This window comes from Amblyomma mixtum, chromosome 3 (assembly GCF_055824585.1).
Source record: "Amblyomma mixtum isolate Tamu chromosome 3, ASM5582458v1, whole genome shotgun sequence".
Taxonomy (NCBI): domain Eukaryota; kingdom Metazoa; phylum Arthropoda; class Arachnida; order Ixodida; family Ixodidae; genus Amblyomma; species Amblyomma mixtum.
This window is the reverse complement of record NC_143014.1, coordinates 192,173,129-192,196,958: the sequence shown is the minus strand read 5'-3', so window position 1 is coordinate 192,196,958 and position 23,830 is coordinate 192,173,129. Positions and strand designations below refer to the sequence as shown.

Below are 23,830 nucleotides of genomic sequence, written 5' to 3'. Positions count from 1 at the left end.
GACCTTTTGTGTTAATTTATTCATTAATCGTTGAACTGTGATGTTCTTGGATGCTCAAATAAATTGTTAGCAGTGGTTATTCGATTCGATATTCGGAGCTAAGTATTCGTATTCGATTCATATTCGAAAAATTTGATATTCGCACACCCCTAGTGAAAAGGAAAGACTAAGCAAAAGTGCAGAAAGAACGATGAAACTTAAAGAAGGGGGCAATAAATAATGGAGAGGGATATGAAGGCTCATCAATAATAGTACCATTGAAAAACATATCCTGTACTAAATACCTCAGAGTGTACAGCCTTTGTCAAAAGTTTAGAGCTCAGGGGGTTTGCTTCTGGGCCATACTGCTTTGCTCGTAATGCGTCCTCACCGTCCCAAATCTCCTGAAGGTAAGAATATTTTTGGTCCTGCTCCCTCCGATGCGTAGGACTTCCACGAGTGCTACAGGAGCGCCACAATAGCGCTTAGAAGCAAACCCCCTGGGCTCTAAACTTTTGACAAAGGCTGTACCTAACGTCGGACTTAACATGGAACACCCACATTCTGTACATTATTGATAAAGCATCTAGAACTCTTGGTTTCCTTAAAAGAACTCTCCACCAAGCTAACACCTAAACTAAACTTCTCGCTTGTAAGATCTCAACTGCAGTATGCATCCATCATTTGGCATCCGCATCAAACTTATTTAACTGATTCCATTGAATTGCTGCAAAACAGAGTGATTAAATTCATTGCCCACAACTACCCATTTCTGTGTAATGTCACAAGCATGAAGCACCGTTTAAATTTATTACCCTTCATACCAGACAATGTAATGCATCGCTCTCTTTTGTATGTAAACTATATCATGGTTCCTCTTCCTTTTGTGAAACTTTTCTTTGCCCAGCTTACCATATATCATCACACGTGGATCGTCCTTTCATGGTAAACGCTATCATTGCACATATCAACAAGTTTAAATATTCACCACTACTTCTTGCTATTTCAGACTGGAACAGCTTGCCCAGTTACGTAGCTATGATCTCTGACTGTTTGTCCTTCGTTAACGCCATTGAAACATTGCCATATTAAGAATTGTTTATTTGTTGTGAGAAATATTTATTTTCAGTGTTATCACATGAAGAATGTTGACTGCGGAACAATGGTTTTCTTCTTATGCTACCATATGCATGTAAGCTGGCTGTTAACTGCGGTGGGATATGTCTGCTCAGATTGCGTGTTCCAGTTTCCATGATTCCATTCCGTTTCTCCCCCTGCTATGTAATGCCCGTTGAGGGCCTTTAGGGTATGTGAATAAAAAATAAAATCGGAAGGGTCTGGCAACCAGTGAGTATTGGAGGATGCCGATCTGTCGTGTACAAAAAAAAAAAAATGACGGACATTTAGTGTAGTTAGGTCATATGCAAATTAGGTGCACTCGCACTTCGGTTTTCACTGCTGTTTGGGTTTTGAGGCTCGGTTTAAGAGGGCAATGTGATAGCAGTGTGTTCTGGATTCATTGTGCACGGATGGAAATTGACGAGACCACGACATCCAAAGCACAGTGCCTGGCCTAGCTGTGGTGGCCGCATTTTGATGGAGGCAGGCAGAACACAAAAGACACCTGTGTGCTGTGCGATGTCAGTGCACATTAAAGGCCACCAGGTGGTCAAAATTATTTAGGACCCCCTCCACTATGTTGCCTCTTTCTCTCTTCCTTCTTTCATCATCATTACCATCACCAGCCTAGCCACGGCCCACTCTTGGACAAAGGCTTCTCCCATATACCTCCAAGTAACCCTGTCCTGTGCCAGCTGCAACCGCCTTATCTCTGCTAACTTCCTCCTGTCATTCACCCACTCTGACACCTTTTTTTATGCTTGTCCTGTTTTGGAATCTACTCCTTTACTTCAAGAAACCACCGGTTATCTTGTCTTCACATGACATGCCCTTCCGACGCCCATTTCTTCTTGATTTCAACTAGGATGTCATTAACTTTCGTTCTTTCTCTGGTCCTCTCTGCTCTCTTTAGGTTTCTTAATGTTAAGCCTATCATTATTCTTCCCATATGTCTGTATGTTGTCCTCAATTTAAGTTCAACCCTTTTCGATAGTATTGGTAAGATACAGCTGTTATACGCTTTCCTCATGAAGGATATGGGTTAACTGCTATTCATCACCCAAGAGTGCCTGCCAAATGCACTCTGCCCCATTCTTATTATTCTAGTTATTTCACTCTTGTGGTCCTGATCTGCGGTCACTGCCTGCTCTAAGTTTTGTTTAGTTCTGTTTATAGGATTTAATGGCCCCGCCGCGGTGGCACAGTGGTTATGGTGCTCGGCTGCTGACCCGAAAGACGCGGGTTCGATCCCGGCCGCGGCGGCTGAATTTCAATGGAGGCGAAATTCTAGAGGCCTGTGTACTGTGCGATGTCAGTGCACGTTAAAGAACCCCAGGTGTTCGAAATTTCCGGAGCCCTTCACTATGGCGTCCTTCATAGCCTGAGTCGCTTTGGGACGTTAAACCCAAATAAACCAAACCAAACCAAACATAGGATTTAACGTCCCAAAGAGGCTCAAGCCGTAGTGGAGGGCTCTAGATAATTTCGACCACCTGAGGGTTCTTAACCCCCTAGTGGACTTGGGCCAGCCAGGCTCATCATAAGCAGACCGTCAATTCTGGCTCCTGACGAGTCCAGCTTGTCGTGTGTTTTCTGGCACTCAGTGTTCAGAGTAGGCCTCGTCCAAAGCATTTTCTTGGTTTACCAACACATTGCAGCACGGATACTAAATGAAAATTTTTGGTACCATTTTCGGAAAACAAATGTGTCCATTAGGAGGTTAATGTGCACTGACATCGCACAGTACACAGGCACCTTGTTTTTCGCCTCCATCGAAATGCAGCGGTCGCTGTCTGGATCGAACCTGGGTCCCCAGGCTTAGTAGTAGAGCACCCTAACTGCTGAGCCACCACGGTGGGAGACCTGCCCTAAATAGATGTATTGCTTGACACCTTACAATGCTTTGTTGCCTATCGTAAACTGTTGTGCCCTTCTGAGACTATTAAACATTACTTTAGATTTCTTCATGTTAACTTTGAGACCTGCCCGTTCTGTTTTGCCTGTCTAGGTCCTCAGTCATGCTTTGCAGTTCAGCCCCTGAGCCACTTAGGAAGGCAATGTTACCAGCTAATCAGAGATGTGATCACGATTACTAAAGTATTCTCCATAAGCTTTTATCCCCAACTGTTCCCAGTCTAGTTTTCTGCGTACCTCCTGTAAACCCAATGTGTATAGTTCTGGAGAGATTGTGTCTCCTTACCTGATGCCCTTCCTTATTGACATTTTATCATTTCCCCTAGGACTATGGTTGCCGTGCAACCGCTATAGATATTTTCCAACGCCTTTACATAACCCTCTTCTACATCCTGGTCACGCAGTGCCTGCATGACTACTGAGGTTTCAAGCAAGTGAGATGCTTTGTGATAATCTGTGAAGGCTGTATATAGATTGTGTTCAGGAAAGAAAAAACAGCGCTAAATTCTACACAAACCACACAGAAAGACGGACAGGACGGGCGCTGACTCCAACTAAGTTTATTGAAAGCCACATGTAGCATATATATAGCCCGAAGAACACAATATCACACCAACTAGCGCAGCAAAAGGTACTGTTAAACGAGCTGTATATAGAGGTTGGTTATATTCTACGTATTTCTGTATCACCTAATTAATGGTGTGATTATGGTCTGTTTTTGAGTAGCCTTTCCATAAGCCTACCTAGTCCTTTGGTGGACTTATGTCTAAGGTCGACCTAATTCGATTAGCGATTACCTTATAAAATACCTTGTAAACAACAGATAGTGAGCTGATCGGTCCTTAGTATTTAAAGTCCGTGGTGAATCCCTGACGGCCCTTTTCTTGGGATTAAGGTGATGTCAGCATTGTTCCAAGACTCTGGTACTCACAAGATCATAAGGCACTGCATGTACAGAGTGGCAAGTTTTTCTAGCGCAATGTCTTCCCCACCATTCTTCAATAAATCTGCAGTTACCTGATAGGAGCTGTAAATGTACTTATGAATTATGTGCAGGTGTTGCTGTACAGTGTTTTTTGAAACTGCCATATTTTTTTGTGTGCAGTAGTGAACAAAAAGTGATGGTATTTTCAATTTTTTTGTATAAATTCAAAATATCTCTGATATGAAGAACTATTTGCTATTTGTGAGTATATTTTGATGCACTAATGCCCTCTTTTTCTGCCATGAATTTTTGGGGCCGTAACTGTTTGCCTCCAATTCGTTTTTCATTTTTGTCCTTTCGTGGGTGCTTCCCATTGCATTCATTTTCCGTCTCGTTAAAAATATTATTAACTTGCTGTCATTTTTAAAATGACATATTCTGCGGTTGCATGTATTACTGCATATTTTTATAATCAGTGGGCAGAGTGTGAGGTTAACACGTCATCAAGACTGCTCAAATTGCTATTATCCTCGGCCACAACTATGGGATGAAACACCATCAGCTTCCTCTGGATTTCCCAATAGTGCAGTTTACGCCTTCTCAAGTTTTGAAGGGATATAGGTTCATAAGTGGTTTGGGTTTTCGATATTTGCAGGAGACACGTCAGAACAACCAACCAAGTTGTGGAGAAAGACGTGGCTCGCTCGAGCTAAAAAACTCTAGACTGACTGTTATCCACATTTCCGAAGATCTGGCCCTCTTGTCAGGCTGTACAGTAACTCCATGGACTGTGAACGAAACATCATGTGCAATGTGTTAAACTAAACAACAGCAACCCAGCTCAAACCCCGCACATCTCTGAAAAAAATTGGATTTCCAGGATGATCTAGGTAAAGTCACAGATGAAAAAGAGTGATTTCATTAGACGAATCAAAGTTCTCATCGTGCGGGAATGGTGACATTCGTTGTATACATTGCCCAAGAGGCAACTTATACGGACTGCGCTATCAACTTCCCACTTTTCTACGCTTGTGAAAGATTGGATAAGGAAGACGGTGGACCTTATGGAGTGGTCAAGCCATCCTACCGAGATTATTTCAATTGAATATGTTTGGATTGGGTGAGTGTCGTGCGTCGTCTGAGTGGCAAAAAAGCCAGCAGCACCAAGCGTAGATTCGAGAAGCTGCTGCAAGAGTGGGGACCTTGGGCTAGACATTCACTGACAGCTTCGTGCTCTCCATGCTTCGGCGGGATCAAACCGGGATTGCTGGAAAAGGCTTGCATGTGATTGTACTGGCGCATTAGGTTATTGTGAAAAGTCATTCTTGAAATTGTTGCCTCATTTTATAAAAAAAAAAAAAGACGCTGATCGCTTCGTGCAGTGCAGAAAGCAGTTCTTCAATAAATTTGCTGTGGGAACAAATTGTCGTTTAATATGATAATAAATATTGCTTGCTGTTGTGTAAAAAGTGACATGGTCGTTCCACCAACATCGTGCACAAATTTTAGTGCAGTAAAAAATGTTAAATTCAAAATACAGAAATATCATTTATTTTTGTGCACTATTGTATGTGTCGCAGTCCTTGTACTGAGATTTGGGTACGTGATAGGGAACCTGGGTTCCGCCACTACAGTGTGCCTCATAGCCTGCAGTTTTGCTTTGGCTCATAAAATTTCATAAAGTGTAAACCTAATATAGAGATCAATTTATGTGCAGTATTTTTCAGGAAAAAGGACAGTTTAAGAGGCATGACTTATAGACCTAGTAATATGGTTAGTTAAATGTGAAGGGCCTTGTTTTTGAACAATAAGTTATCTTTTAATTCTGGCTTTGTGTTGGTGACAGTATCAGTAAGTGTTTTGTTGCCTGAAATGGACAAAAGTAAAAAATATATATTGCTGGATCAACTTGAACAGCTCGGAACCTTGACGGTTTTTTTTTCTACACCATGCAGATAAGCAACTTGCTAATGGACTTATTGCTGGATTATGACTGGTGAACTACAAGAACATGCATTGAAAATAAAGTAAAACACAATAACAGAAACTGGGAAACAGGTGTACCAAGACAGCGCATTCCAAACCAAATGTTAGCTTCTGCAGATATTTTGAGCCAGTGTGCCGCATTTGAAGGGCCACATTTTTTGTAAGCTGTGTGGGTGCTGCATGCAGTTGTGGATGAGGCTTAGCTCGAATGTGCATGTGCCTACTAATGCTTTTGCAGTTCACACCCAGTGTTGTATAGTGGAAAAAGTACTCTTGTCTGCGCTCTGTTTTTGAAGCCACAGCTCAGATGGCAAATACTCTGTATATGTATATTCAACTAGTATGTATGATTTCAAATAGCAGCTATTTGAGTCAAGACCTTAATCAAAAACATTTTAGATTTGTCATGAAGTCAAACAGTTGTGCACTTGTAATTTTCTGATACTTTTATGTGTGTAGTCTTAAGCTGCATTGACTTTTCTGTCTAGCTTTGTCCAACTGTTAACTCTTTCCCTACTTTGCAAAAAAGCTCTATTTTGTGTTGTTTCTTTAGATTTTTTGGTCAAGGAGCTAGGACGTTTAGAATTTATTCCAGTACATCAAAATGATGCTGATTGAATGCAATTTTTAATTATATGAGCTTCATTAGCACGTCTCATGTTTTATTATCAAATTTTATTGCAAAGTTAGTGTTTTTAGACAAAGTTTGAACAAAACTTTCAAAGGTGTACTTGTATCCAAAAAGAAAAAAAAAAAGAAACTTTGGAATATACAAAATGTCTGCCTATCCAATAGGAAATACTTATGAAAAAATCTAATTTCTAGTTTGTACAATTCTCCGGCTAGAAAACAATAACTTCGGGCCCTGTAGTTCAGAATGCTACTGGGCAAAACAGTCGGACGAACCCTTTGCAACGCAGGTGGTATCTAATCCTGCCCAGATGATTTAGGAACCCTACAATTGAAACTAATGGCATTGGTGATGTAAATGCTCTGGACAAAATGGCCGCTAAGTCGAGCGAAACGGGCCCAAATAAGAAACTAACCGAAGCTCTGCCACCGATGTTCTGGGCTGGTTCCTTGGGTCTTCTTTGCCCTCTGAAATAAAGCCAGATGATAAGCCAGCATCCTCGAGAATCATTTGTATCTAGATCAACAACAAAACCATCACGAGATTTGCCATGTTTTGGGTGCATGCCAAGCTGGCGAAGGCAGCCATTCTCAACTTCTACGTTCAGCTGTTTTCACAGGTGTTCAGAAATTGCCGTCACATTAAAAAAAAGATAAACTAAAGAGGAAATAAAACTATAGTTTTCTAACATCAAGGCCTATGGCGTAGCATGTTCAAGAACAGTTGCGGAAGTGTTTAAAATTGGCGTTAGCAACCATCATTAGCGGCCAGTTGATGGTCATTGAGCACGGTAGGAAAAGAGTTAAGGTAAAAAAAATCTCCTTCTCTTTTCTTTTTCAGTAATGCGGGTGAATGGAGGCTACCAGAAACTAAAAACGATTTGTCATTCCAACCAACTTCGAACTTATCAGCTACGAGGAGAGTTTGGAAAAGCATCTGACACACATACACCACTTTCGAAGATTGTTGAGAAAGCAACATTCCGTAAGTTCTGATAACCTGTTTATCTTTGTGTATTGAGTATCAGTTGTAAATTGATTAGAATACGGTGTGAGTTTGTTTTTGGGTGTCCTGTAAGGTGCACACCTTGCTGTAGAACCTCTTGTCAAATAACCTTCAGTAAGGATTCTTACACGTTGTTAATAGAAATGCAGTGTGAAAATATGCAAGCTTATTTGCTAGTAGCAGTGTTGCTACATCCTGTGAAAATAACATTGCTTGTTGAATGTGCCGCCTCTACCAGCACATTTGCATACTAATGATGAACTTGTAAGTCAGTTTAATATTATGCTACAATTAGGCAATGCCTTCTGCTCACACCACATGCAGGTAGGAGAATTCAGCTGAGTGCTTCGAGTGATGAAGGGCAGTTGCTGCGAGATTTAGCTGCTCTTGGGTAAGGCTGATGTAAAAGCAGTAATGATTTAAGATAATGAAGCAGTTTTTTGTTGCAGTTTTTTTTTTTCGTGCCTCATGTGTCCGAAACTAAACCTGAAAGAAGAGAAAAATGGCTGTGGCTCAACTGGGCTGAGCCAGGCTATACGGAGCGAAAAGCAACCGAACCAGTGGCCAGTGTCGACGCGGAGACGTTGGTAGCGTCTGCTGCCCTTTTCCAGACACTCTTGTTGAGTGTGCCGCTGCTTCTCCAGACGTACCTCCCGTTCTTCATCGGTTTCATCAACTCGACGAGCCCACTTTTTCAACTTATCTCTAGCCAACACAGCTTTGTGACGCTCTCTGTCGTAGGGATCGCTAGAAGCAGCCCGGCACCTCCAATGCTCAAAGAACTCGTCCCGGTGACTGGTTCTGGCTCCGTGTCTCTGTGGTATCTAGGTGGCGAGCGCTGGCCTTTATTCAGCAAGAGCGAATCACGTGGTTAGTCACGTGACACAACTGGTGAGAGCGAAAGGTCGGAGCGGCGGTCGGCGCAGTGGCAGAACAAGCGGTAACAGCTGCGACAAGTTGTGGTATGATGTCGCAGCCACACGTGCAGCGAGCCTCCAGTTAGAGGTCAAATCAAAGCATCATTTCACCTTCAGCCTTGCATGCGACAAGTGGAGCTTTTCGTTCCAAAATTGGGGGGGACATTTAAGCGCGACAGCGGGAGTGGGTTAATGCCCATATATGGGTCATTCTCTACTTCACATTCATAGATCCCTGGGAGCCCTCATACCACTCCTGGCGCAGTGGTGCCGCAGTAAAGTGATGCGCCACTGCCCTGCGATGGCAGGTGCTGCCACCGGTGGGGTTTGTGCAGCCCAGGTCAATCTTCCCGAGCAGCCTCTCGTGACCAATCATTAATTTAACTGCCACCTGCCACGGTGGGCAGTTTGCTCACAATCAGGTGGGGCAGGTTGTGATGACGCCACAAGCTCACATCACCTAGGTGGCCCACCTAGTCTCTTGGGGATTTTTCCTCTGCTTCTCCTCGTGCTTCTCTGGGGATTTTTCATGGAGTTTTTTGCTCATGGCCAATTACGCTTATGGCGACACCAGTTTTACTGCAACGCTTTACGTTTAGAAAATTCAGTTATAAATTAATTACCAGGCATAGCCAAATTCTGCCTGGTGATCCATGTATATTAACTGTCTTAAGACCATTCTAAAGGAAAAAATATGTTACCAAAATTCGGTGTCCACACTGCTTTAGTGTATGTGCTACCATTTCTTGTAAATAGAAATAACAAGTATATTGTCTCAGTCTTTTGAGCATCATGCTGTATCTAAACTTCATCAAAATTATTATAAGTTATTGGGATTAGCAAACTAGTCTTTCATCCTGTCTAGCAAGTGGTCACTGGAGTCGGTGGTACAACTCTATTGAAATGAAGATTATGCAATACTATTGAAATGAAGATTATGCAATACTATTAGTTATCTGTTGCAGCCTTGAATATAAAGCATATTTACTTAACAGATTTGTGACATGTAATTTTTTGTTCTCTTTATCAGATCATATCACAGTTGCTAAACTAGAGCGGCTGTTGGGCTCCATTCAGTCGGCTTATCAAGTTCAAGCATTCAAGTGTGTATACATTTTTTATTTGTATGTTCTAATTTTTCTTGGGGTACTGTGGGTGGAACTATCCAAGGTGTTCATGCAAGGGATTTTATATTCAGGGATTTGTGTTGAAGGGGAAGCCCACTGCTGGAACATTTACCGTATCAGCCTAGCAAATTCAGGAGCTTGTATGAGAGGGATTGTGTGTTGTACCATTTTCTATATACATTCTAGCTTGTCTTGAATCTTAGAAGTATGGTCTAAAAATAGCACCTGCTGATGCTTGTCTTGTGAAGTGTAGGTACTTTTCTGCTCATTGGTAACTTACCTACTGTGCTGATAGTATAAGTCATATTATCTTAACAAACATTCTGGATTCTTTATCTACAAAGCTATGCACATATGTGCATTGTCGTAACATGAAGTGAAGTGCAGTATGGTCTATTGTGTATGGAGTACAATAACCTTGCATTTTGTAATAGGGAAAAATATTGATCAGTGCAAATTTGCATTGAAATAGCAGTATTAATTTGGGAAAGGAAGGAAAAAAACCCACTGGAGAAATGGCGCTAGTATCAATCTTGTGCCAGAAGTAGAATCACATGACTCTTTACTATGGCAGCAGTGGGTGCTTGACAAAATTTGTGTTTTAGAAGAGTCAGGGCACGTTATCTTTTTATTTTTCCGTGTTAGGTGTGCCTGCATTGCACATTTTGATCATTTGTCATTACGGTAACAGCGGCAGGTTATTGATGCTTAAGCCACAGTGTTTTTTGCTTAATACCTTAATGCCAGACGTACATGACAAAGCCGGTGTGAGGTCTGAAACTTCGAGAATCATTGTAAGTTAAGCAAAGAATTGGCAAAGAAGCGAGTCCACAGTGTGTGTGTGCAGCAAGCATTTCAAGGGGAAATATTGTGGTTATGGAGTTGGCACTGAACTGTTCTGTAAGTAGCAGCCGAAGGACCTTGCTGCAACTCATCTCTACAGAGCTTAAGCATTTAAAGGTTACTCCACGTCGTCCTCACCGCCATGCACACCTAGTCTAAAGTAGTTAAATGCCAAGTTGATTGGCACCGCACCCTCTGGCACTAACCGAAACCGACTGGCTTGCATCAGTATTGCTGCTTCAATATGTGTTAGCATTCTGCATGGCTGTGCACCTGCACATAGAAATTAATTTTTTTTAATGGGCTTCAGTGAAGGCTCACCTCTGTCTGGTCATGTTGCAGTAGCAGCTTCAGTGTTGTCCAAAACAGCAACAAAGCATGTGGTGAATGATGGCTGGGGAGTGTTGGCTGCTGTGCCGCTCTAGCGGCAGGTAAAACTCACCAGGTTGTTTCGAGACAGTTCTCTCACTCAGTGAGGTGTTTTGCTGCAGAAGTCACTTTAGTACCTCAAATGCAGCAAAGCCATAAACCTGAAAACTAACTGACCTTATAAGCATCGCAAATTAATAGAGCAACAAACGTGATCCTACTTTAAGCATCAAGCGGTTGCTGCTGAGAGGTGGCACCATAATACGTCCTTGCACCCAGTAGGGTGCAAGACTAAAAGTTTATTTAAAGAAGGGTGTAAGGAACAGTGACTGTGATTCATGCAACACTTGGTATGAGTGAGAATATGAACAGTTGTGCGTCGTTAATATGGGTACTTTGGTTCTCTAGCAAATCTGTTCATAAAACGAGTCATCTGCCTCCTATGGGGCCCCAGACTAGGCACTCCATTCAGGGGACCAATTAACTAACAGAGAATTGCGTGAAGTTTATTATACTACTAGCAGCATGCAGCCAAGTGGAAATTAAAGCCTTGGGGCCTCAAAATACATTATGTATTGCAGTCGCCATTATCTAAAAAGAAAAAATGGCAGTTTAGCTTGAAGTGCGTAGCTGGTGTCTCATGGTGTGCTAACATGTCTCAAACTACGACTGTTTACATCCTGTGAACCGGTAGTATATTAACCATAGATCTTGTCTCAACAAAAAAGTTGTGGAGTTTTAACATAGCTAAACCAAGTAGACATACGAAAGCATCTGTTTAGCCTGGTTGGCTCATGGTTTTGCTTTGCTGGGTCATTGGCAGGTCTGGTGGGAATATTAGACTCAGGTTAAGCTCAGGACATGAACTTCAAAGCGTGATCAATAAGTTAGACAGGCAGAGCAGAATGGTGGGGCTAAAAATTAACATGCAGAAAACCAAAGTAATGTTCAACAGTCTAGCAAGGGAACAGCAGTTCGCAATTGGTAGCGAGGTGCTGGAAGTATACTTGGGCAGGTAGTGACCGCTGATCCGGATCATGAGAGGGAAATAACTCGAAGGATTAGAATGGGGTGGAGCGCATTTGGCAGGTTCTCTCAGATTATGAATGGCAGTTTACCAATGCCCCTCAAGAGAAAAGTCTACAACAGCTGTATCTTACCGGTACTCACCTATGGGGCAGAAACGTGGAGGCTAACAAAGAGGGTTCAGCTTAAGTTAAGGAAAATGCAGCGATCTATAGAAAGAAAAATGATAGGTGTAACGTTAAGAGATCGGAAGCGGGAGGAGTGGGTAAGGGAACTAACGTGGATTTGTGACATCCTAGTCGAAATCAAGAGGAAGAAATGGGCTTGGCAGGGCATGTAATGCGAAGGCAAGATAACCGCTGGTCCTTAAGGGTAACGGAGTGGATTCCAAGAGAAGGCAAGCGTAGCAGGGGGCGGCAGAAAGTTAAGTGGGCGGATGAGATTAAGAAGTCTGCGGGGATACAGTGGCCGCAGCTGGCACAGGACAGGGTTAATTGGAGAGACATGAGAGAGGCCTTTGCCCTGCAGTGGGTGTAGTCAGGCTGATGATGATGACGATGACGCTCTGATAGAGGTTAAGCTAATCTGATCTGTTCATGCTGCATATGGAAATTGATGGAGACGATGATGTGCAGTGCACAGCATGAGAGTGTGTTGCAGTTTAACACGAGGCGCGATCGGCTGCTGCGATAACATAGTGTCTTCGTGCAGTGGCCTGCGAAGCTGATCTGTTCGCGCTTCCGCGGGGTTTGGAATTCAGTCGCGGCGGTATTAATTTAATTTCTGCATGAGCTGTTGCGATGCTAGGTTTTGCCAAGGCCGCCTTCAAACTTCACCTAAACTCGGGGTGAGCCGCTTGGACCTGGTGAAGTAGTGCTTTCGCATTAAAAATTGCAAAGCTTTTGAGAGATAGAAAAAACTTGATTGTCTCATCAAAAACTGAGGAAGAGGCTGAGTTGCAGGTGGTAAGAGGTCCCTTATAAGAAATTTTTTTCAAATATGAACCTTTGACACACGGTTGGAACTAAAAATTTAATCTCATGGAAAATCAATGGGGTGAGCGGGTGAATTATTTCTCAGTAGCTTTGAAAAGATCTCTTCTTGATCTCCATCCGCTGCATCCATCTGCCTCCCACCACTCGCGTCACGTGACAAGAAGGAACATACATTTGCTGGGCATAAACACTTTCATTTTTATGTGGCCTAATAACTCACTGTGTTGCTAACCAACCTGCTGTTCCATATTTCAGTTCTGTAGTGGCTATCCTGACACAGAACACACCTGCTGGAAATCTTGCTTTTTCTCTTGAACATACAATTTGAATATAGAGAACTGAAAAGCGACCTCTGCATCTTGCATAGTGCGCCTCCCAAGTGTGGGGTTAGGAGGTGTATGTGCACTGCACAAGTGTGTTGTACATATCCTTATGTTGCTTCCTTGAATCTATTTGTATGTGCCTTTTTTGTTTTCCCCTCCCTTTTTTTTTTTTTGCCAGTGACTGTCTGTCGAGTGCACTTCAGGGGTGGTATTCTGTCGGTGTCGCCTTTTGCGACATGTCGCATATGGGCGGGGCCTAAAAAAGTGCTTACAGATGCTCGAAGAAACGGAAAAAGCCGCCGGCACTTTCGTCTGCGGTGCATTCATTCACTCCGAGAAGTGACAAATTACCACTGCTGATTCACTAGCAGCAGTAGTTTCGTATCTTTTATAGCAAGAATATTTGTCATCACATGACGTCTAATGTTCAAAAAAACATTTGCAAATTTAATATAAACTCACTTTACTTCATTTAAGTCTATAAAACACCGCGAAAAGGCTCCAAATCTATTTTTCTTTCGTTCCGGACGGTTGTGCTAGGTATCGGCTGCGTTTCGGGCAGTTGCAGACGGTAGCAGTGTAGCTGGAGGTCCCATTAGGCTTGCGCGCTCCAGTATCGAGAGCGTATCTAAAAAACTAGGCTGAATTGCAGCTTAAACTTTATCGTCGAAGCAAGGTAAGTCATAGCGAAAAGTAACAACACCAGTAGTTGCCGGTAAACATGCCAACCGGAATCGCAAGGACTGCTGAATTGGCTGAAGCGGGCGGCTCTCGCTTGAAAGGACGTCGCCATGTTTTCACGCCAAGGGCGCAAGAGCCGCAACTACCGATTGCGTTCGTACGCTAACGGTAGCCCGTCGCCCGCGCGAATCGCTTCAGCGCATTCCATTGTTCGACTAAGCGTAGTAAATTGGGGCGACGTCACGATGACGTAGCAGGAAGGCGGGTCCGTGTCGTCACGCCGCCGTCACCGCGGCTCGAGCCAATCAGCGAAGAGCGAATGCGACATGTCGCAAAAGGCGACACCGGGAGAATACCACCCCAGATGTGTCTGTTGATGTCCCGTTTCATTCTGCTGCTCACTGGTCCATCAAAATGTTGAGTTTGATAAAAAAAAAAAGACGCCAATTTCCATTTGTAGCCTACCACTCCAGTCAGATGTGCCTTTCAGAGAGGTTTGGGTTTAATTTAAAATAAAGGTTTCCATTCATTTATTGTTTTCAGATATGCAGGTGTGCCTCTGAACAGCCAGGCAGCCTTTGAAATGGCAGCTACGGGTACAGTGCGACCCGTTGAAAAGTCACCTACTCTTGTATACAACATCCGTTGCGTGGAACTGAATCTGCCTTACTTCACCCTAGGTGAGAAGGTTTACCTGTTGCTCTAAGCAGGTGTTATGTTTCTGAGTGCTTGTATGTGGCCTGCACTTTTGTATTATATTCCTTGGTTCATTGGGTTTGGCTGAGCCTTTTCATAAGCAATAGCAGGGTTGCTGTCTAGATAAAGAGTGGAACATCAAATTTTCACTTTGGAAACTGTGAGTGAGAGCTTTGAAAGAATCTTTTTACAGATCGTCTATCACCAAAGGCCTTTTGCAGTAATTTAAGCACTTTCATGATGGTGCTAGAGCACCTTCTGCTTTCTGTGCTAGTCAGATTCTTAATCTTAACTCTTAAGTTTACGTCATTGGAGCTCGAAGATCACAGCGTTGGTATTGAAAGGACTCTGAGGACAAATTTAGGTTGGCCTGCATCGATAGATTACGGTGTTGTTATGACAAAAGACACAACTTTCACTGAAAACAGAACTGTTATAAGTTAGCAAAGCTAAAAATGAAATGCAGGCGTTGCCACCCCTGGCCATTTTTGGTAGGAAATTGCAGTATGTCGACACAGATTTTTACATATGGATGGAGTCCTTTTTGTTACGGACGTTAAAAGTTGGAATTGAGTGGCGGGAAAATTTTTAAATCCAATTTTGTCAGCAATAAATGCATAATTTGCTATCAAACATTAGCATGGCCAGAAAAGAGCTAGAGAATCTGTTCTTAACAAGAACAAAAGTTGGATGCTGTTGTTCTCAGTGTCTGTTTAAGTTATGTGCAGGCACAAAAAATAGCGCACCTCTTTATTGTGAGCAAAGCTATGTGCAATAGACATAATGCAGAAAGTGCTGTAGGGTATTTTGTGAACAAAAAATGTGTTCGTAAGCCATACCTTCTGTGTAATATACTATGTATCCACCTACGATAAGTCCAGGGCTAACATGCACACACAGCAAATGTTTCAGCGAAAACTTTCACTAATACTGAACTGTGTTGTGATAGCAGATAGTAATAGAAAACAGACATGTGTTGATTAGTGAGCCAGTTAATAAAATGTAATGGTCAACCTTCCAACTAATACTTCTAATTATAGTCAGATTTGTAATGGGTCGTTAACAAGTGCTGCATCAGTTTCTAAATTCCTGAAAACACAATTGTTCCAGGCATTAAAGCTTGCTCACTGTTCTCCTGCCCATAGTTCTTTGGACTGTAACCCACCATCCAAGATTTCACATGGCACCAGGAGTTCTCTGCATTTTAACACCTCCCTTTTTACACACACAAAAAAAAGTGGCTCACATGAGCCACGATAATAGCATTGTCAATTGCAATTAAATTATGTGTTGTGTAGGATAGGCCCTCATGTTGATGTTTGGCCCAAGAGAAGCCCTTCGACTGTACGGTGGGGAAAATAAAAGGCACCTTTTCTATTAGCATGGAAGAACACCTAGTGATGTCAGTGCTGTAGTCAGCAGCAATGCAAGGGCCTATCCTCAGCAGTATAAAGACTCCAAAGCAGGCCTCATTTTATCGGATCAGGGTTGATAACGCTATCATTGTGGCACACTTGAGCTCGCCTGACATACTTTCCTAGCCATTTTTTGTAAATTTCGTGGGCTTTCTCTTTTTTTTTTGGCTAAGAGGTGTATGCGAGAATAACTAGTTGGAAAAACCTAGGTCGTGCGTTTCTCATGATGCTCAACAACTTTCCTATTGTCGCCAGAGTGTTTAAAGCAGTGTCTAAAGGTACCGGCAGCTAGTACTACACAAAAAGTTTGACAACATTCACTTGGTTGCATTTCTGAGGATAGCTTTTTTTTTCTTTCTCAAAACTTGGTGTTTGTCAGCTGGGACACCATGTACGTAAACTATGTGCATGCATGCATGCAAGATACAAGGGCGATTAAAAAAAAAAAAGTAGGTAACAAGTGCTCTCACAGATGCTGTGCTTCACCTTCTGTTGAAGCCGCCATGGGGGCGCGGTGGTTATGGTGCTCGGCTGCTGACGTGAAAGACTCTGGTTTGATCCCAGGTGTAGTGATCGCATTTTGATAGTGGCAAAATGCTAGAGGCCTGTGTACTGTGCGATGTCAGTGCACATTCAAGAACCCCAGGTGGTCGGAATTTCCGGAGCCCTTCACTACGGCGTCCCTCATAACCTGAGTCACTTTGGGAAGTTAAACCCCATAAACCAATCATCTTTTGTTGAAATTTTGTGGTGGAGGTTCAACAAAAGGTGACAGCTTTACCACAGAGTCTTTAGACTGTTTATCTGTTGCGTCAGACCTTTGCAGTATTGGTTGTAAGATGGCTGCACTCACATAAACATGGTCAAATGTGGAAGGTTTGGTGCATAGTAAGCAGTGAGTTCGATGTAAGGACAACCTTGTGAACAACAGTCTGGTAAGCCAAGCACATGCTCAGTAGATAAAAAGTTGTGCCATATTTTAAATGTCTAATTGAGAATGATCATCACAGTCAACTTGGCGATACTGGTAAGGAACTCTACATCTGTGTGAGCTGTGTAAACAGTATTGTTCATGACACACTGGTCTACAGAAAAAACGTTTTCACTTTGAGTGCCTAGACAACCCGTGGAAGGTCACAGACTTGACACAGCTGTTTCCTACGCCGGCACAGATTCCCTGTTTACAGCTGGAGCAAATGTCTGGACAGGTATGGCGACTGTGCTGAGAAGTAATATGTATCAATGACACATTAGTGTGTATCAGTATCTGCTTATGGAATATAGTTTATCCGCACAAGCTCGTTACCTTACTTTCTGAATTACCCTCATCGAAATCACTTTATGGTTATACCTTAAAGTCAGCGTCTCATGTTTGTTAGTTTTTTGCATAGCCCTATTTTTTTGTTTCACAGGTTGGGGCCAGCGCATCAAACCTTCTGTGTATCTTTAAAGGTGCGCTGAAGAGGAATCTGAACTCGTATTTTTACCGCTGGAACTCGATCTACACATTCCGAGTGTTCTTAGAAACTTTGAATTATTGCCCTGTGCGGCCGATTTCCCTAACTTAAATCCGATTAAACATCCCGGCTCACGCCTTCTTTTTTTTAACTTCACAGACGGTGGGAGGAGTCGACCAACCTTTCAACCAGTCCCGTGGCGGCTTGCTGCTCTGTGATCAGCGAAAGCAGAGCCCACGCATATTTTTATTTCCGTGGGCCTAATTTGCAGCTATGTAGTCTCTAGCTAGATCTATTTATTCACGGAATCCTAAAAAACAAAATAAAAGCGAAACCAAAGCCCCCACGCGACTGCCTGAAAGGCACTCCATGCGTTGATCGACTCCTCCCACCGTCAGCGGGGAATTAAAAAAAAAAACAAAGGCGGTAGCCGGATGTTAACCCGATTTAAATTAGGGAAATCGAACACACAGGTCAATAATTTAAAGTTTCTAAGAAGGCTCAGAACGTGTAGATCGAGTTCCCGCGGCAAAAAGATGAGTTCAGATTCCTCTTCAGTGCACCTTTAAGGTCACTGGCCAGCTTTGTATGCATGCAATGAAAATGCATATTTTCAGTATTAGTTCACATCATCAAAGAATATCATAGTTTCCATGAAAGATTAAGTGGTGTATTCTTTTCCTGTGCCTTTCAGAAGTAAGCTGCATCCATGAAACCGAGGGCTACCTTCTCCAGCTGGTTCACGAAATTGGACTGCGCCTTCATTCATGTGCTATTTGTAATGGCATACGGTTGACACGTTACGGTCTCTTCAATACCGACTTGGCCTTGCTGCGAAAGCACTGGACTTTGGAATACATATTGAGAAACCTTCAAGACTGCCGGCCACTCGTGTCACAGAAGCTGCTTGAACCTCAGTCACCGCATTTGGTTGATGTCAATGATATTAATCAAACAGGTTGTGGTCAACCAAGTTTCTAGGCCAGCAAATAAACAAATGCTATCACGTAACGGCCTCCTTTTTACAGGCAGTGACCTCTTTGTGGGCAAGGTTTAATTAATGCATGCCCGCAGTCAGAAGTTAATGGGAAGGAGCATTAGCAAAAAATTTAGCTTCACTGCCGTCTTTCCATGTTTCCTGAAACAAATATATGCAGCCTAATTGTTAATGAGCCCTGCCGCGGTGGCTCAGTGGTTACGGCGCTCAGCTGCTGGCCCGAAAGACGTGGGTTCGATCCCGGCCGCAGCGGCTGAATTTCGATGGAGGCGAAATTCTAGAGGCCCGTGTGCTGTACGATGTCAGTGCACGTTAAAGAACCCCAGGTGGTCGAAATTTCCGGAGCCCTCCACTACGGCGTCTCTCATAGCCTTAGTCGCTTTGGGTCGTAAAACCCTCATGAACCAAACCAAACCAACCAATTGTTAATGTGCGACTTACACACAGTGCACTTTTATATCTCGAGCAATACGACTTGGATCCAAGGAAACAATTTTTAGACACTGTTGCTTTTCTTGAATTTTGATGGCAGCTGTACGTATTGATGTTATATAGCTAGTGGACGATTTGGTATTGCATCTTGAATGAACAAAACAGCGCAACTAAAACGGAAGGTCCAGGGAAAGGAAAGACATGCACAAGCACTTGTGCACGTTTTCCCTTCCCCTGGTCCTTCGTTTTAGTTGCCCCATTTTATTCGTTCAATACGTACCTATTGTCATAAGGCCTCTTCTCTGCACGGCAACCTGTGATTAGTAAGTCATGTGAGCATCTTCCTATATTCTGAAGCAGTCAAACCTCGCTGTAACGGAACTTTATGACGACTGAATGGCAATTCCCCTTGGAAGCACCCATAGAAGCCAATGTATTTGGTGCCTTGTTTTCACAAAGCTAAATTTTTCTACAAACGGATATAATGAACTTCAAGCAAACCTCACTCGCTATTTCACGCCTAGTACATTGCTTTGTAACGACGCTCGAAACCCCCGTATACATGTTTGACTTGGCTAACTAAAATTGCTGCACATAACCTGTTTTGTGGGGTACCACACTAAAAATGCAGAAAACTTTGTGCGTTAGTCGGTTATTCACATGCCTAATAGCCGTGCCACGTGCACACAAGATATGACAATAAATGCTTAACACCTTAAGGGCCATTTAAATAAAATTATGTTCAAAGTTGCCATTTTTTTATGACATGAAATACGTACTTCAGTTAACATGCTTAAAGCATAAAAATATTTACAGAACCAACTTACAGCAGATAATAATCCTTTATTGGTCATTACTTTCCGCAATACTCCATACCTAAGGCCTTTCAGGCGCATTCTGAAATAAAAAATTCTTGAAATTACAGAAAGTAACAGTTTGCTTAGAATTGCCATAAAAAAAAAATGCACCACTGTTTCATAGTTGCCTTCAAACTAGATAAGATCACCATCCGTGTGGCGGCGTTCAAAGCACGACACGTACAACATGCAATATTTGTTCAGAAGCTCCCGACACACTGGCCAGGTTTTTCGGAGATGAGGTTGAAGGTGTCCTTCCAAGTTCTCATTGGTTGCATTGTCTACAACGGAAAAGGTAGGTGGGTAGCAGGATGGCTGTCCCCACAATTTAGACATGGGTGTGGTACAATTTCACATTTCTCAGAGTTGTGTTCATGGGATGCACATTTGGCGCATGTTAATTGGCCCAGGCAGCTCTGAGAGCTGTGGCCGTACCTTTGGCACTTGAAGCAGCGTCATGGATTTGGTGCATATTGTGTTGAGTTGGTGTTTCATGTAGCTTGTTTCTACGGAGTCTGGGAGGATGTTTGATGCGAAAGTAAGGACAGTGTGCCTTGCGGGCATTTTCTTATTGTCTCGCCTCATTTTTATCCTGTATACATTGGTCACGTTTTGTTCCTTCAAGCCTTCCAGAAGTTCTTCATCGGTTACATATTTGAGGTCATCATCCAAGATAACTCCTCAAACTGTGTTCAACGAACGGTGTGGACTGATTGTGATTTCTCCAAAGGATTTCACTTCTGACAAGTTTTCCTTGTTGATGGTTGTATGAAATTTCTAAGAGAAGGTCGCCGTTTGCTAGCTTTTTGATTTTATACCCTTCTCCGATAGCATTTGTCAAGGTCCTGGTAACAATGAATGGAGATAAAAGTCGAGCAGTCTTGTCCTCATCTTCGCTGTGAACAACGTGGGAATGTGGTTGCATTTTTTGCGAAGAATTTCAAAGTCTCGGTGTGCCCTCTTTTGCGAGGGAGATGGGTGTTAAAAAAATGAGAAGCCATAAAAAAAGTTTGGTGTTCAGCAACAGTGCCAGCCTCCCATCATGGAGCCCAACATGGGGACAGGTCAGGAACTATAAAAAAAGCTCTGCCCATGCCAGTTATACACTGCAGCTATAACCTAATATGATGAGACAGGTTTGTCAGCTACACAAGGTTAACCCTAGCTGCCATGAAAAAGGGAAAACTAAAAAGAGAGGAGGAGACAGGAAAGTTGTGAGAAAGGAATAGGAAAGTGAAAGAGGGGAGGACAGGAAAAGGCGACTGCTGATTTCCCCCGGTTGGGTGGCCTGACCCAACTAGGGGAAATCGGCAGTCGCTTTTTCCGTCTACAGGAAGCTAGGGACAAAGTGGTGTGTTGCCTCCGCCGAGGGGCCTTAAAGGTCCAAACGCTCGGCATTGGCTCAACCACCAGGATTCCTTTTTCCCTGGACACGGCGATGCCATGCACAGCTAAGCGCAGGTGCTCGGGTCCGTGGTGACGCACTGCTCACCATCACCCCCCTGCGGGGATGTCCCTGCGGATGCTCAGGAACTCATGGTGTCGCAACTCACCAACATCTGCATGTAGCAGATGCCCCTGCGGGGGTTTTGGAGTTGGTGCTACATGTACAAATTTAATGTCACTATATGCACGTCATGACGATAACGCGTGCAAGCCAGTCAAAAATTTTACCTGACAAGGCGAAAAGTAGCCACAAACGCGTGTCAGCGCACAAGTCAAGAGTGTCAGCCAGAAGTGCCGGTAACAATGGCGCAATGAAAATGCAGTAGCAGTTCCTCATGACTGGAAGTTATACTTCATCTCAAAAGTTGTTTGCAGCATTGTGAAGGCTATGGTGATCTCAGCCAATCAGAACAGTGTGCACCGCAAAAAGTGTTTCTCCACACCCCTCGCCCCCATGACTGGTGGCTCCTTCCTTGGGAAGAAAAGAGCACCAGTGTCCAGCTGCTGCGCGCAGGAGACTTGGCCAACTCAGCAGATGCTATGTTTACACGGATGGAGGCGTACCACTTCGCAGCAAGCCTCTGCAGTGATGTGTTCGTGCGGACTTTCTCTGCTAATTTAACCAGTGAATGAAGCGCTATACTTTCAAAACACCATCCTGAACTACCTTTTCAACTGCTCCAATAACTGTTTGAAAAATAGTCGCAACACTGCTCATATTTTTGAGGAACTATTTGTTGTCATCCTTGGCCCTGATTGGATGAGAAAGCTCTACCTTTCACTGTTCTGCAAACAGCTTAAGAGATGAAGTATAGGTATAACACATTTTTTGTCTTGATAGGGGGTTGCTTCCAAAGATGCTGCATGCTTTTCAGCGTAAGGAATGGGGATGAGTACTTGTGCGAATGAGTTGCGCCAAACTCAGTAAGCTTCAAATGGCAGCAAGGCTAATGACATTAAATCTGCACGTGCGACACCATGTGAATGCAATTAATACTTCAGGCAATAAGCACTGAATGGCATTGCATTTGCCCATGTGGCATGGGTATGAGAAAACCACTCTACGCCCACTAACATCCTTCATCACACTCTGAATGTTGCGTCTAGCAAGCTATTTACAACGCACAGCTAATCAATCCACCTGTCACAAAATCATTACCACTGGATAGGCCTTCACTATTGCCAATCATTACCAGGGTAGTTGATTGCTCAAATTTGCTTCATATTGTAGCTTCTACTCCTAACATATGCAAGGACTCTGGAACAGGAGGGGAGTGAGGGGGTGCTCCCCCCCCCCCCCCCCCCCCCCAACATATCTCTGGAGGAAGCAGCCCCCACCCCTCTACAAATCTTTATGCTCAGATCAGATTTCTGAAGAACTGTGTAATTCTAGGACATTGTTTACGTAAAGCACAATGCGGCTGAGCTAATTGGTCTGTAGCGTAGTCTAACAGCTATTTTTGTGTGAGTAACCTAAACCAATCATGTCCCAACAAAATTCATTGAGTGACCCCTGTTCATGGGCATGATTAGCAGAACTGATACAGTCTATGCGGAAGCTTTATAACGCACTTGATCTCTCCTTGCGTGTATGTGCAGTCAGCGTCAAGCGAACAAAACAGTGAAAATGGAAACACAAAACAAGACGATTTTAGCTGAAGGAGAATGAATACTAGCGCATTTAATTTCCACTAGGATGATGTGATGACGTTAGTATTTCAATGAACCCAGCCTGTCATCCTTCTGCAGAACCCAATATTTTTGTGTTCTTACGTTCACGTTTCAGTTATGCTCTTCACATTTCATTTGATGCTGATGGTACATTTTATATCATTAAACAAATATACCTTTAAACAGTGCAGAATAAGAATAATGCAAACAAAAGAACAATTAAATAAATATACTTAAAAAAAACATTCAATGACAAAAATGAAGCCTTGCTCCCTCCCCTGCCGCTCAAAATAAAATTTCTGGAGTCCCTCAACATATCATAAATTGTGCCTGTTCAAGAACTTGTACACTTTGACAGTAAAAATTTTTTTAGCAGCAAAGGTTGTACCGGATTATGCAGTTGAACACCCATTTTAGTTCAACAGCACTTATAGGCACTCAAGGCGGAAAGCTGGGCTAGTTGGTTTGACATAGTTAATTAAAAGACTAGCGCATAAAACTAGGACAAAGACAGAGAAGGAGCCTAAATTTTGTAATGAAGTTAATGAGACCCCGCTTGGTCTCCTTACCATGGTTAGGAAAGTAGGGCAATGTGCAGACGTGGAAGAGAAAGCTAGATGTATTTCCGAAGGTGTCGACTGCTTGTTAAGTAAAAAACCATGTCCACGTGTGGAAACGCTAGCAGTGAGCAATACAGTTCATTACCTCAAAAGGAATAATCTTTCTTTATTGACTGCAGATAAAGAGGGGGGATTCGTCGTGTTGCCGAAAACAATGTTTCATGAAAAGGCTATGCAGGCTATTGACAAGAACTTTGTTCTCCTAAAAAGATCTGGCAGGAAAGTAAAGGCTGACGCATTAAAGGTTTGCGAACAGATCAATTTGACAGGACTTCATAAGTCAGTTAAAGCAGCGAATGAGCAGGGGCTGAACGTTTTCTTTTCTGCGAAGACACACAAAGAGGGCATGCCTCTCAGAGCTATTGTATCAGAGAAAGAAGCCTGGCAAGGCCTGGTGTC

The 23,830-nt window shown here is 43.1% G+C and overlaps 1 protein-coding gene across 1 annotated transcript in view; it reads left to right on the top strand.

Annotated features, from left to right (window-relative positions):
- Positions 1-18,419, top strand: part of LOC149353084 (pseudouridylate synthase TRUB2, mitochondrial) — a 30,161-nt gene extending 11,742 nt beyond the window's left edge. The window contains exons 4-7 of the mRNA XM_089582301.1: positions 7,395-7,538; positions 9,507-9,579; positions 14,384-14,520; positions 18,103-18,419. Coding sequence (XP_089438427.1) covers positions 7,395-7,538; positions 9,507-9,579; positions 14,384-14,520; positions 18,103-18,389 — 641 coding nt within the window. The 3' untranslated portion in view covers positions 18,390-18,419. The remainder of the gene's footprint in view (positions 1-7,394; positions 7,539-9,506; positions 9,580-14,383; positions 14,521-18,102) is intronic.
- Positions 18,420-23,830: the final 5,411 nt, after the last annotated feature.